Here is a 14,109-nt window from a genome sequence, read left to right on the forward strand (position 1 = left end):
ATGACTGGTAAGCCTCCTCACCTGCACGTCATCTCCAGATGCATGGGCTGCTTAGGCAGTTCAGCATCACTCCCTAAGAACATCTCGCAGCACCATACATATGCCATAGCAATGCACCCAGATACCCCTGAGAGCACTGGAGAGGATTTGGACAATGAAAACACCGCCATGGCTTGGTGCTTCAGAAATCCTGCTACGTTAGCAGCCCAGAGACTCCACTGAAAACCCACAGGAGTCTGCAAACAGCAGCACATTTCAACTGCAGTCGGAGGAAGGAGCCTTTGTGCATCAGCAGGAAAACATCTCATTTAAATCCTCTTGTCAGGGAAGGGGAATGAGGCCTCACCTACTGCCCCAGGGCAGTGGGACAGAATTGCTAGCTTCCCTTGCCCAGGGCACACACCGTGCCTGCATGTTTCGTGTCGGGGTGGCGCCAGGTGAGATTTCCTTTCCCTGGGGAGTGGGATGGATCTGGCCAAACAGGAGACGTGGCCCCGCCTGTGACGCCAGCATCGTGCTGGAGTTCAGCAGCATCACTGCAGCTGCCAGATCTGGAGTCGATTAGTTCAAACTATGGCTTTACAAAGTTTATGTTATTAAGCAGCTCTGTACTACGGTGATAGTATCTACGGAAACGCAACGGAGACCTCCCCAAGGCGCCATCGGGGCGGCCATTCCAGCATCCAGCGTTGTGCTGGGCGATTCCACCTGGAAAGGGCTTTGGCTGCTCTGAAAAGCCCTGGTGTTCAGGTGACGCATACACCAAAAAGACTCAGTGACCAGTACAAATGAACATTTTAGGCTCCTGGTTTTAAACTACAGAAAATTCAACATGGTCATCTTTGTACCACTAGAGCTTCACTCACCCAAAGGAAGCGGGGGGGGAACGAACCCACAGAATAACCACCAATCTTTGAAAGAAATTAAAACACACTATTGTTAAAAAATATTTTTATAAATATAATTCTCTATTCATTACACAAAACAAAAGGAATCACAAAATTTACTCATGGAAAAATAAGATTTTACAGCTCGATTTATAAAAGTGAGAAAAAGTGAATTCCAGTGTTAGTTTTCTGTAAAACAGTAAATATCAAACCGTTGAATTACAGGAATGCAATGAAGAAATTATTTGCCATTTCAAAAAAAATAAAATAAATTTGTTATCAATAATCACTTATGGGAAACAAACAATAAGTAGTTACTCCATGGACCTGCTTCTGCAAAGAAAGGTTAATACTCAAGCTCTCAAGAAGGTGCACATCTCCTATTAATAGCTTTTAGAAAATAAAAATAGCACTGCTTCCCTGGCCTACAGCCCAGCGGATTTCTACCATTCTTCTCCAACAGATTTGTTAATAATTTCACCCTTCTTCCCATCCGCAGTCTCTCCCTGTACCAGTCACAATTTTTATACATTACAAAATAGTTATTTCTCATTTGGCAAGTGCTAAGTAATAAAGAGTTTAAAAGGAATGTCTGAGGAAAAAAAAATAAATATACAGTGCTAGAAAAACACAAACAACCCAGTCAGCTATGTTCACTGAGGAAAACATGTAAGTTTTAACTGGGTTTTCATAAAATCCAGGATGAATTTGGGGGTGATCTATTAGAGACTTCCCAAACGAACCCTATTTTTTCCTGTAAAGAACAGCTGCTCTCTGAGGAAAAAAGAAAAAGCTTATTTAAGAGTGCAAATAACCCCCTTCTAAAAAAAAAAAGTGTTTATTTCAAAAGGTGCTGGACAATTATTAAAAATAGTGTGCAGAAACAAGAAAAAACCAATGCCACAGTTATCTGTAAGGTAGGAACAAGCTGTCATGTGTAACAATAAGCTTATTCTCACGTAGGTCAGTTTTTCCTTAAAACTTGTTCCCTCACCCCAAACACCCAAGAACCAGATTAAAGTTTACATGGCTACTTTTGTTTAAAGAAGAAAAATGCTGTTTAAATTTATGGACATACCAGACCTAAAACATCTTCCTCTGCACAGCTGTTTCAGCCACTGTGGTATATTTTGGAGCCAGTGTCTGCTAGCACTCGTCTACAAAAAGAGTTATTCCAGAAGAGTTATTGCAGTTAACTCCTCAGGCGCGGGCTCTTATTCCAGACTCCACTTATCCAGCAAGTCCCGCACCAAGGAGCCTGCAGTGCTCGCCTTCCTCCTGCTTTTCCATGCCACCTTCTTCCCCTGCTATTTATTTTCACCCTTGGGTGTTTGTGCTGGTAATTAAGCCTGCCTGCAACTGAGAAACAGGCAGCAATGAACTTATCCATAAGCACACACGTAAAAATGGATAACCAACTGTCCCCGTCTGCCAGACCAGACCAGTTCAGGCACTCGTGTCTCCTCTCTATGTGAGCTTTTGCGGCAGCCACGCCACCACAAGTCCCATTTCTTCCCATGCAAAGCGATGTGCATCAGTGCAACTCAGCTCAGCTCAGTCAGATACAGCGTGCAAAATGCAGTTTTGCTAGACCATCTGAACCTTGTGGGGCTGGGGGCGGCCAGAAATCGCAGCTAGTCCCTGAGAACCTGGCCTTTTCCTGCTGCCCGTAGCTTCTGTCAGCTTGTATCTCCTTGGCCCTGCTTTCCTAGGGACTGCTGACAAGCAGCAGGCTCTCTGGGGCTTGCTCACTGCACTTTTATCTGCGCAATTAGTAGAGAATAAAAATTCTGAATTCTCTGCATTAAACAGAAAGGCAAGGACTCGAGAACCTGGGAGGAGCACAGGTTGGATGGACCTGTCCGCCTTGCTTCATGTGCTGCCAGGCCACAGCAGCTATTTGCACCTTGATTTGCATCCTCATCACTAGGATTCAGCAGATCCCCCGTGTGGGGGATTTGAGGCCAATGCCCAGCTGTCTAAAGCAAAGTCCCCTTCCTTCCCCATCCTGCAGACTTGCAGGTCCATGAAGGGTCACCAGGCCCGCAGGCCCAGCTCCTGAGGACCCTACTTTACCTCAGGGGCCTGGAAGGGCGGCCAGGCCTGGCACCAGCCCAGACCACACAGCTTACTGCTGCTCCTTGGGGTCGGGGCGCCATCTCGTGTCAGCATCCAAGTCCCTGAGTCACCCCCAACCCATCCAGCAGCTCCTTCTCTGTGGAAGCTGATCCAGCATTCACAGGAGGAAGGCAAAGATCCCTTTGGAAGTGGCCTCTGCTCCTATGCCGCATCCTCGCTGCTGGGAGCCAGGACCACATCCACGCTCCAGCTTCCTCCTGGGGCCACTCCGTGTGAGCAGGTTTGTCTCCAAGCCTCCACATGGATCATCAGCCCACGTCCTCCCATCTTGACTTCCTTTCTACAAGCTGCACTCGGGCATGCTGCAGCAACTTACCCATTAGAGAAGGTCACGGAGTACTTGGGGATATCATGAAAGCAGAGACAGCCTTTGTTTGTGGCAGCATTCTGGGAAAGTAAAAATTAGGACGAAAAGAGCAGGGTCTCTAGGTAGGACTGGATGTCTCCAACCCTCCTTCCCGTGAGCAGCTGCACTACACATTTCTATAATCACTTAACCTTGTCCTGTCTACACAGAGATGCAGCATGTTAGTTCTGTGTGCCCAAAATAGATGTTCGGAGAAAATTCCCTCTCCTTGTAAGTCAGCGTCCTTGAGCTGAAACCCCAAGACCACCATCCCCAAACACCATAACTACCTTAATGTGTGCTGTAATGAGGGACATATGGGTAGTTTTTAAAGCTGCCTCCCACAGAAATTTTATAAGCCTCTGAATGGCACTGCAAGCTTCAATTCTGTGGACAGAGAAAAATTGTTTCAGAGAATGAAACAACGACAGAGGACAATTAAGGAAAAGACCATTCCTTTGCTGGCTAAACACAAACAACTACCCTGAACAACAAGCTTTTCCCCCAGTAATTATTGCACTGCAGGCAACTAACAGCTTTGTGAACTGCCATGTTCCTCAGCCTGCCCCCATTATTCTAACAGCCTAAAAAGCAGTGTGGTTTCCTTCTCCATCCCCCACGATACCAGCTATCCACTTAAGGAAAGCAGCAAATTACTGTGTATAGACTCAGCCCCTGCTGCTTGGCAATTGGTGAAGACCCAGGACTACAGCGAGCTCACAAATCGGTGTCAGCATTTAGGGGCCACAAGCCACAAAAGCTCCAAAAAAGCCCAGCCAAGGCCAGTCAACACGACAGGCTGCATGGACAAGACTGCAGACCCACATTCACATGAGACTCATTTTGCCGAGGCCATGAGTGTCCCAGGCAGAGCCGGGCAGAGGACGGAGATGTCATTACTGTCTTCAAACCTGAGAATCAAAAAACAACAAAAAAAGAATTGGCAGGTACTTAATTTAACAAGTCTCCCATTGTGCCTGCGAGGTAGTTCAATGTTAATAACCATAAAGTCCTGAGAGGGGAAACTGAGGCACTTCAAGGTGAGGTAACGTGTCCAAAGTCACAGTCAGAGTCTGGCAGAGCCAGCAATGCTGCCTGGGCTCCTGCTTAGCTCTGCACACTGAGCCGAGCTCAAGTGTCAGAGGCACCACAGGCCACCCGTTTCCCAGAAGGTTACAGGAGCCCGTCAGAGATGAAGCTGCTGCTGGCAACAGGAAAACATGGACGTTGTGTAGGAAAATCCAGGCAGACGAGGGAGGAGGGACACGGAGGACATCACCCAAGCAGAGCTTCATAATCCACATACCACACCAGCTGGCCAGAGCTGGGGCTGACACCCGAGATAGGCCACTTCCTTGGCTGATGGCCCACCCTGCTGATCTGGGTGGTGATATCATGCTTGCCCTTCCCCACAACCAGCACGAACACCTGCCTGGCCTTGTTGATGAGGAATAGGCTGAAGCTCATCCTTTGGTGAGGTTTGACGGGGCTTTCGGTCAGCACCACGGCCCGAGTCCCTTCCAGGCCGTTTTCAGAGTCGGGGAAGAGCGAGGCAGTGTGCCCGTCAGTGCCCAGCCCCAGCAGCACCAGGTCAAAGCTGGAATTGGCCACCAGGGCCGCGATCTCCTTGGCATACAGCTCCGTGCCTCCGTCCTCTTCCACGCAGAGCCGCTGGTTCAGGTGCACGGACATGGGGTGGACGTTGAAGTAGGGCACCCTGATGCTCTGCAGGAGGTGGTTGTGCAGGCTGAAGAAGTTGGACTCCGGGTCAGTGAGCGGGACGCACCGCTCATCCACCAGCCAGACGTGGGTGTGCCTCCACGGGAAGGCATAATGGTGTCTTGCCAGCCGCTGGAATAGGGCCACGGGGCTTGAGCCACCGGACAGGGCCAGGTGGAACTGCCCAGAGCCTGCCACAGCCCTGTTTGCTGCCTTCTCAACATCAGAAGCCAGCTGGGAAATCAGGTCCTCGGACCACGCTGACACCAGGGGGCTTTGCCGAAATTTGGACTGGATTGTCTTGAAATCACTTGGCATCGACCTGTCGGGGTTCAGCAGTTCCACCGGCTCTGCCGCTGTGAACGCCAGCTCCCCGCTCACCATCTCAAAGTCCAAGAGGTTCTGGTTCTCCACCCCACCAGGGTAGAGGCGCGGGGGCTGGTGAGAAATGCTGTTGAGCAGCGGTGTCCAGAAGGCCCAGGAGGCCAGCAAGTTCTCAGTGGTGATGAAGAAGTCCTTCCTGCCATGGTATATGTTGGAAATGAGGACAGAATAAGCATCTCTCTCCTTCACAGGGCTGTACACGTAGTAATCAGACAGCGGTTGTCCAAAAACATGCAGGTCTGGCTGACCTACAACTTCTCTCCAACTGCTTTTTGGCATGACAGGCCTGAAAAGGTTCCTGCTCACAAGCACTGCAGGGGTGTTGAGTGCGCCATGTCCGATGTAGAAGATGATCTGCTTGGCTTTACACTGGCTGTGCCCTGCATCCCGCAGCGTCTCGCTCTGTGTGCAGTAGGCCCGGTTCTTGAAGAGAACACGGACGTAACCTACCCGTTCATCCAGGGCTTTTCCAGAAGTGAGGAGGAAAGGGACCCCTTCCCAACGCAGGCTGTCACTCTGAACGAGCACACCTGAAATGACAAAGTGATCTCGGCTACCAAATTCAACCTGGAGCCTGAACAGCAAGCAGATTTGAGGGGAACTGTCATCTAGCCATCACTCTCCTTCTTTAGAAATCTTGGCATTCGCTGTGTCTCTTGCTCCACATTTTGCTCTTTCATGACAGCACAGGACTAACTGCTCTTTAGCTACCCTGCTGTGCTTCCTCCCAGGTATCCTACTTGCTTAACCGCCTTTCGTCTCGCAAGAAACCAGTTTCTAAGCATGAATATCATTCAGACAAAACCTTTGATGTTCAGAAAACACAGCAGGGCCAGAGATCACCTTGTCATCTATCAACCACAGAGAGCTCCCCATGCTTTATTCTCCAGATACAGAGAGCAACTCAACTTTATGAAAAGGTGAAGGGGTTTACAGGCCACTCCTGAAAATAGTGCACAGGCCTTAGCAAGAATAATGGGGCTTAAATCTTATGCAATGCTCTACATCTATAGGATCATTAATTACCAGACATGACACCAGTATTATTTTGTTACAGCTCCCAGCTACCGTGCTGATGGACGCCTGGGAACATCCCTGTGTCAGCAGTGACGTCCAGCATCACGGCGTGAGGACTCCCATCTCCTGCTCTCCTTGGCTGTAGTCTACTCCCCCTCACCAGGGCCCAGACCCAAAATCTCACCTGCGAAGGTTGGTGTTGTGCTGACGTAGTCCTGTCCCTTCTTCAGTTCCTCCTGCACGTGGCTGGCATATGCCTGATACTGACCCAACACAGCACTGTGTTTCTCCAGGCCCCGCAAGGACCGGAGGGCCTGCAGCTTGCACCGCAAGACTTCTTCGGTCCTGCTCAGGTTGGCTGGGAGCTCCATGGTCAGGAACATCAGGGCCTCGGTGAGGTGGTTCTGCAGCACATCCCGGATGACTCCGTACTGCTCGTAGAAGCTGGTGCGGCCTGCAGACAAAGAGGAGGTGAGAGACTGATAAACTGATGCGGTGTCCTTGCAGCCCTCTCTTCTGCTTGTGTAATGCATGTGCCAAGAAGACCAAATTGGTTTGCACTGCTCTTCCCTTCTCCTGGCCCAACAGTTACTGTGAACCTATCAAGCCTCTCCCCGCCCTCCAGAAGGGCTTCTGAAATGTCTCTGCTCCTAAAATGAACACTTAGCCCCGGCAGCGAGCACTGCTCTTCTCTGCCTCTTTTCCCCCAGTTTTCTGTTCTTGGGAGGCTCTGGCTGGGCCATGCCCTTGAGAGACAAAATTTTGTGCACAGAGCCCTGCTGCTCTGCTTGCCTGACTTCTCACGCAGGGGTGTGTGTGTGGGAGGTGGACAATCCACTTATTAAGAAAGTGACTCAAACAGATGCCTTTCCGTAGTCCAGCAGCAGCAGGCTGCACACTGCAGACTACATCATGGCCGTAGGCTTCCCCTATCGATTGATACATTTATCTCCTTTGCTCTAATCCAAAGGCACATTCATTAGTGTAATCAATGCTGCAGACTTGCTGGGAGCCAGGCTGCAGCTGAAGCCGCACAGGGGAAGGAAGATGTCAAATGAAAAATGACAAAGTTTTTCAGAGAGGGAAGGGCACAGGGAGCGGCTGGGACTACGCACAGACAGCACCGTTCTCCCCAGACCTCTCTGCAGTAACTCCCTCTCCCAAAATCAGGTCCAGCTGAGGTCTGGGCTGCCAAACCAAGAATTACACAAAGCTTGGTAAAATTGCATTAATTGAGTTTGTGGTAGCTGGGGGCAGGAGTGGGAGGGAGGGAGAAGAGGAGGTTAAGGGAGTAGAGCAGCAGCCCTGATGTTGCAGAACTGAGGGCGCCTGACATCCCGAGAACTGCTGTGGGTGGCAGTCCAGCCCAAGTGCTTTATGCTGAGCACTGCAGAGCGGATGCTGCAGCATTGCAGGGAGAGATTGCAGCCGTGTCCTTCAGCAGGAGACCCATGCTAGCAACTCTGGGCTTGGGTTTTTCTCTCTGCAAGGCTTTTAGTACTGAGAGGAAGGGAATGAAACTGGCCAACACAGACTCACCTGGGTACCTGGACAGACACTGACTGGCCAGTTTGAGTCATGTCCAAGCAAAAGATACAAGAGCATCTTCCAAAGAATACCTCAAATGTATACTCATTGCAAGCTTGGTAGCTAACAGGACAGGAATAAAAAGGGGACTCCAATAAAATGGCCAGATTGTCACAGCACTGAAGCAAGGTGGCCTTAGATTGCATCAACTCCAAATGCAGTGTCTCTTACCAAGACCTGGCATCTCTGAACTCCAAAAAGCTTAACGAAATGCCTCCAAAGCTCTATAGCAGAAGAAGGTGGGGCTTCTACCCCCACTCCCTGTTGAATCCAACTGGAGTCTTTTCTTGGAAGCAGTAACACTACCTGGAAGGTAATTCAGTCCCCAGCATGGGAAGTATAAGACAGTCCCTCTCCATTTCCAGGGAGCAGCATACCATCCACCTGCACTTTTTTGTTTCCATACCAGCACCGGCTCAAGGGCCACTTTCTCATAATTACCAAGCCTGCCAGTTCTCCCTCTCACCTATTCACCCCAGTTCTGTACACTTGCTTCACCAACCTTTAGCATCCACAGTCTCCTTCAGGACAATCTCCACTCTTTCCACATGATGTCGGTTCCAGATTGGATCCAGAAACTGCTGGTTCTGGTCTCGAAAAGGCAGGATATGGGCTACAGCCTGTGAAGGGAAAGTTCAAAAGATCCAAGAAAAACCTCACCATATTTCTACCGTATCTTCTCCTCACTTCCCCACCCAGCACTGGGATGTGGCCAGTGAGTGGCCACACTGGAGTGCTAGCAGGCATGCCACATAGCAGAGAGCAGAGTAGGTAAGAGAAGAGAAAAAACTGCAGGAGCCCGTTATGATACACAGTGGAGTCTCCACTGACTGTACATTAAAGGCCTTGCTGAAGCACCTTGAGGTTTCATATGAAAAAGGCTGAAATGCAAACTACAAGGCACTCAGTTTATGTCCCTCAAAAGACAAAGGTCTGAGTCAGACCGTCCTGGGATTAACATACAGCTCTGAAGTGCTTAAACAGATCAGATCAGATGCTTACACTACTAAAGCCATCTGCTTTTGGGGAGGGAAAAAAGGCAAGGAAGAAATCCCCCCCTCTTGGCAGAGATGCTCTCCTTACAGCTGGACATGCACCTTTCTGAGTAAAACCTGGCCACGGTGCCATGGCTGGTACAGGCTGCTCTCAAAATGTGGTATTACATTGCTCTAAGGCAAGGATGGCACGTCCTTGAATGCATTCCCTCTGGGACAATGCAGCTGCTGCATGTCCCGAGCTGCCCCTGCAGCAGCCAGGCCCCACACCCTGCCTGCGGTGCAGGGCAGGAGGAAACCTTCTCCCCAGCATCCCACAAATCTAACTTCTCATCAGCTCTGTATCGTATCGCATTGAAAACCAGTTCTAGAAGCCACTGCTATCAGAAAGGCCTGCGTGTAATGAGAGGGGAGAACAGTGAGAGGGAAAGGGCATTGCTTACTCCGTGAAATCAGAGCCCTGACCTTGGCAGGAAGACCAGATGAATCTGCACCTCTCCCTTGTGCAAGCACACCACCCACCCCTACACCCTGGCTTCCCTCGAGAGAGGGGACCCTCGTCACCAGCAGAAGGTCCAGCTGCACATCTCCCCTGCTCTGCAAGAGGACGGACACCAGCACAGCACAGGGCATGAACAGCACAAGGGCCCCGTAAGCAAATGGAGGCTTGGGACACAACCAGGAGCACTGCCTGAATTTGGAAACAACACCCCCATCAGATGCAGGGCTGACACCCAGCGCTCTCCCAGCCACCGAGTCCCTCAACCTGGCAGGAGGCTGCGCACTGCAAGCTGCTCACCTGCTTGCCCAGGTAGTGGTCCACCCGGTACATCTCCTCTTCCCTGAAGAAGCTCGTCAGCTCTGCAGCCAGCTGCTGGGCCGACTCCAGGTCGTGGCCAAAAGGTTTCTCCAGCACCACACGCAGCCAGGCGCCCAGAGGGGGTCTGCAGCTGCTGTTGATGTGGCGGGCGATCTCTGTGTAGGCAAACGGTGGTACCGAGAAGTAGAAGATCCTTCCAGCCTCCTTCAGGCCCTCCTGGTGAAGCAGCGCCTCAATCTCCCTGTTGAGCACGGTGTAGTTCTCGGCGGTCTTCAGCTGGTGGTATTGGCTCAGCTTCAAGAATTGGTCCTTCAGCACAGCACACCTGTCTGGAGCCTCATCTGGGGGACAGGCCAGCTTCTTCAGCACGTCAAACATCAGCTTCTGCCCTGGTTCCAGAGCTGTCAGCGCAGCCCCGTGGAAAGTGAAGCTGTGGCCGCTGCTCACTTGGTCCATGTAGAGCTGGAATAGGCCCTGCCACAAATACTTCTTGGCCAAATCACCTGTGGCTCCCAGCAAGACCACGGAGATGTGGCCCTGGGACATCTCGGCTGGTGATGGGAAGGCTCCCATGAACAACATGGTACACAAGACTCTTCTCAGCATCTTGGGAGAGAGGAGGCAGACCCAGGAACACTTCAGAAGGCAGGATTAAGAAAGAAAATCTGTCAACCCATGTTGTAATACTGCAAAACACGGCCCAAGGTGCCTGCTCTGCCATGACTCAAACCTGAGATTTCTGCCTGGATCCTCCATCCAACCACGATCCCTCTCCCCTCCATGATTTGAGTCATGGTAGGAACTAGGGCTTCTCTTTCTGGAGAAGACTGCAGCTGCCTTGTGCAAACCAGGAACTGGAAGACAGCTCGCGTAAGGTCTTTCAGTAGCACAGGAATTGCTCCCAAGGCTGAGTTAATGAGTGGATGTCAATGTCTTTAGATTGTGAAACTGAAATCCATTTTAATGCAAATTTCAGAGCTGGCTACAATCGAACACGTGCTGGCAAATTCAGGCTGCTGCTTTCAGCAACCTCCCGTTTGGGACTTTGCTCAAGTGGTATTATGCTGTCTTGGCACCGCTTCATGTCAATATTGTCACAGCAGCTCAGAGACAAGCACGACCACTGGCAGTTCCAGCTCACAGGCTCTTCTTTAATACACTGCACTTTAATGACTCATGTGCACCACCACTCTCATGAACACAGCTGAATTAGGTTCTAACAAGCTACCGGGAGACAAATGGTCTGATAAAACAACACAGGGGAAGAAGTAGTTTAGTCCTTAAAATCAAGCCCAGACATAAGCCAGTCGAGATGCTGTCTCATGATGGTTGTGTACGCGGCCAGGAGACAATGCGGGGCTTGTGCTCTGCCGACTGCAGCTTTCCATCAGTGAGGAGAGCGTGTGGGCACCCACTCACTGCTGCAGCCAGCAACAGCTGGTCTCCTTAGCCAAAAAAACCCTCTCCTTGTTCTTATTTAGCCTTGTTTCGCTAATCTGAAAGAAGGCTGTTTTTAAGGGTAATAACACACCTGGTTCTTATATCTAGAAACAGGGCAAAGATCTTAGATCACGAAAAATAATCCAGAATCTCTAGAATGCAGAAAGGGTGCTGCCCGAGCTCTGACTGGTTCTCCCACTGGAAAGCTCCCAAAAAGTCACTACTCCATCATCAACACTGAATCTAAACCAGCTAAAGGATGAAGATAACTAAAAACAAGGAACTCCTGAACATCTCTCCCTACCTGCAGCTTGAACTGGTTGTAATAACTTGTACGTTTCTCTCCCCAGCACCCACCTGAGTAACACAGAAGCTTTACAAAGGCTGCAGAGGCAAAAGTAGCTGGAAAGTTGTCTTCTTCACAGCCCCCTGGGTTCAGATCTCTCTCCTCCTGTGACTGAGCACACTGCAGAGTCGCTGATCAATGGTCAGGTGAGCAAGATTTTGCAACCAAGATAAGGCAGGTTGTTCCCTTTCTGTAAATGAGAGGAAAGACCAAATAACAGCAGAGAAAAAATGACTGCCTGTGCCAGCAACATCCCGGCTCTCGGCCCATCCATACCGCCTGTGCTAAAAGTTCTGGCTGTTGTTTGCGAGCAGACAAAACGTGGGCGCTTTGTGGCAACTCCTGAGTCCTCTGCCACACACCCCAGCGCAGCTCCGTGATGGAGTTTGGCCACCAAGACCCTGGTGCACGTCCCTCGCAGCAGCCCGGACCCCAGTCCCCAGCTTCCCAAGCCTACAGCGAGCAGGGGGTGGTTTTAATGAGCCCCCTAGGGCAGCAGGATGGCACTCGCATGCTGCAGCTCTTGAAGGCTGGTTTGCACTGGTGCTCCCTGCCTTTTCCTTCCCCTTTTCCTGCATGGGGACAGGGATGATGCCACAACAGCTGAGCACACCTGCAGCTCGCCCTGCCCTGCTGTTGGGTGAGAGGGCCTGGGTGCTCCTACAGGGCACTTCACCCTCTCAGGAGAATCCAGGATCTACTGCTTCCTCTGCAAAGCTCCACATCGTAGCTTGTCAATCTAATGCTCATCTCTGCCCAGCCTTCCCTCCCTGCCTCTTTGCTTTATTTAACCTCCAAGCACCCACTTACCAAACCCAGAAAAAAGCACTGGCAATTGCACAGGAGCAGCAGCGGGGCTCCCAAGTTTTACCCGCACTAGAAATAATTATCATCTCAAGCACAGGTTTGATTTTCTTTCCCCCACTGTGGCACTATGGCGCAGATGACAGCTCCTCAGCATAATAAGGTAATATTTACACTTGCTTAAGCAACCTTTGTTCCAGGAACCCGGGAGGTTGGGCACGCTGCCCGCTGGGCACGGGGGGCTGCAGGTACCAAGATGCTGCAGAGAGCCCAGCTGAGAGCAGGAGTCTCCCAGGGCAGGGAAGGGTTTGGGCGGGCCGTTCTTTTCCACCTAACCAAGGAAATGAGCGAATTAGCCAAGCGGCTTGCTGGCGAATTCAGCTACAGTCACACGCATTTCCAAGCCAACTCGAAACTGGTTTCACAACGCCCCCAGTTGCAAAACAGAGTGCCCAGGAGAAGCACAGCAAAGCCAGGGCTGTTTGTTTGCTGCTCTTATAGCCCCTAATCACCAGGATTCCTGTTAAAAAGGATTATTCTTTACGAGTTTCCCAACCAAAGAGAACTCCATCAGCTTTCCCCGTTCCTACCAAACGCGGGGAGAGCTTCACCCAGGGCATCCCCTGCAGCTGGCCAGGAGCAACTTTCAGCCCCTGCTGCACGGAAAAGGGGAAAAAGTTCTTTTTTTGGTCCTGCTGCACCCCCCCCTTATAAAAAAAAACAACAACAAGAGATGCACAGCCAAACCTGGGGACCTCCTCGGCACCTTACCGGGGACCTGACGGTGGTAGCGGTGCTGGGGGCAGCACCGGGGTGCTCCCCCCGGGGATGTGAGACCCTGGGGTACGGGGGCACGGGCACCCCGAGCCCCACGGAGGGGGGGTCTCCAATCCACCCAGTGACCCTACAACCCCGCTGCCAGCCCCAGGCTCACCCCCCGCTGTCACCCCCGTGCTTTCTGGGGCACCCCACATCCACAACCCCGGATCCGGAGGGGTTACACGGGGGGGGGGGTCGGAGCCAGGCTCGCAGCCCCCCCCAGCCAGCGGAGGGCTCCCTCCGGTACCGGAGGGTGGATCCAACCCGGTACCAACACCGACGCCCCCCCGGTGCCCGGGGAAGCCCAGCAAGGGCCGCCTGTTGCCGCCCCCCCCCCCTCCCCGGGGCCGCCCCCCCGGGGCCGCCCCCCACTCACCTCCCGCCCCCCCCAACCCGGGCAGCGAACGGGGCGCGGCGGCGGCGGCGGCAAAGCGGCTGCGGGCGGGCCCGGCACAGCGCCCCGCCTCGGAGCCGCCCCCGGAGCTTGTGGTTGGCGGACGCTCTCGCCGCGTTGTATCGCGAGGGAGGGAGGGAAATCGTGGCGCTGAGAGCGGTCGGGGTGCGGGGGTGGCGGCCTAGAGAGGGTTTTGGGGGTGCAGGCGATCCTTGGGGAGATTCCTGATGTACCCTGAGACCAGGGCTTTTACTGAGGGCAGGAGCCTCAGGAACCAAAGGAAAACTCGTCTGTTTTCTCCAGTTGTGCTGGCCGGTCTAGTTACACGCGTACGCATACCTACGTGTATCTGGATTTCATACAATAGAATCCTAAAGTCATTAAGGTTAGAAAAGATCTCCAAGATCATCTG

The 14,109-nt window shown here is 51.9% G+C and overlaps 1 protein-coding gene across 11 annotated transcripts; it reads right to left on the reverse strand.

Moving 5' to 3' along the window:
* Positions 1 to 936: 936 nt before the first annotated feature.
* Positions 937 to 13,799, reverse strand: H6PD (hexose-6-phosphate dehydrogenase/glucose 1-dehydrogenase). Of its 11 annotated transcripts, none has more exons than XM_080563734.1 (7): positions 13,680 to 13,799; positions 12,674 to 12,815; positions 11,692 to 11,870; positions 9,874 to 10,530; positions 8,582 to 8,699; positions 6,677 to 6,946; positions 937 to 6,005 (listed from the first exon to the last, which is right to left on the reverse strand). In XM_080563734.1, the coding sequence occupies exons 4-7, from the start codon at positions 10,498 to 10,500 to the stop codon at positions 4,648 to 4,650; spliced, it is 2,373 nt and encodes a 790-aa protein (XP_080419860.1). In that variant the 5' UTR covers positions 10,501 to 10,530; positions 11,692 to 11,870; positions 12,674 to 12,815; positions 13,680 to 13,799; the 3' UTR covers positions 937 to 4,647. The 11 variants fall into 11 exon arrangements, with proteins under 11 accessions (XP_080419860.1, XP_080419862.1, XP_080419857.1 ...); XM_080563736.1 differs by having other exon boundaries at positions 12,665 to 12,815; XM_080563731.1 differs by having other exon boundaries at positions 9,874 to 10,500; positions 12,659 to 12,815.
* Between the last annotated feature and the right edge of the window lie 310 nt (positions 13,800 to 14,109).

The sequence above is a fragment of the Anser brachyrhynchus genome (genome assembly GCF_964034855.1).
Source record: "Anser brachyrhynchus genome assembly, chromosome: 21".
In the NCBI taxonomy this organism is placed as follows: Eukaryota; Metazoa; Chordata; class Aves; order Anseriformes; family Anatidae; genus Anser; species Anser brachyrhynchus.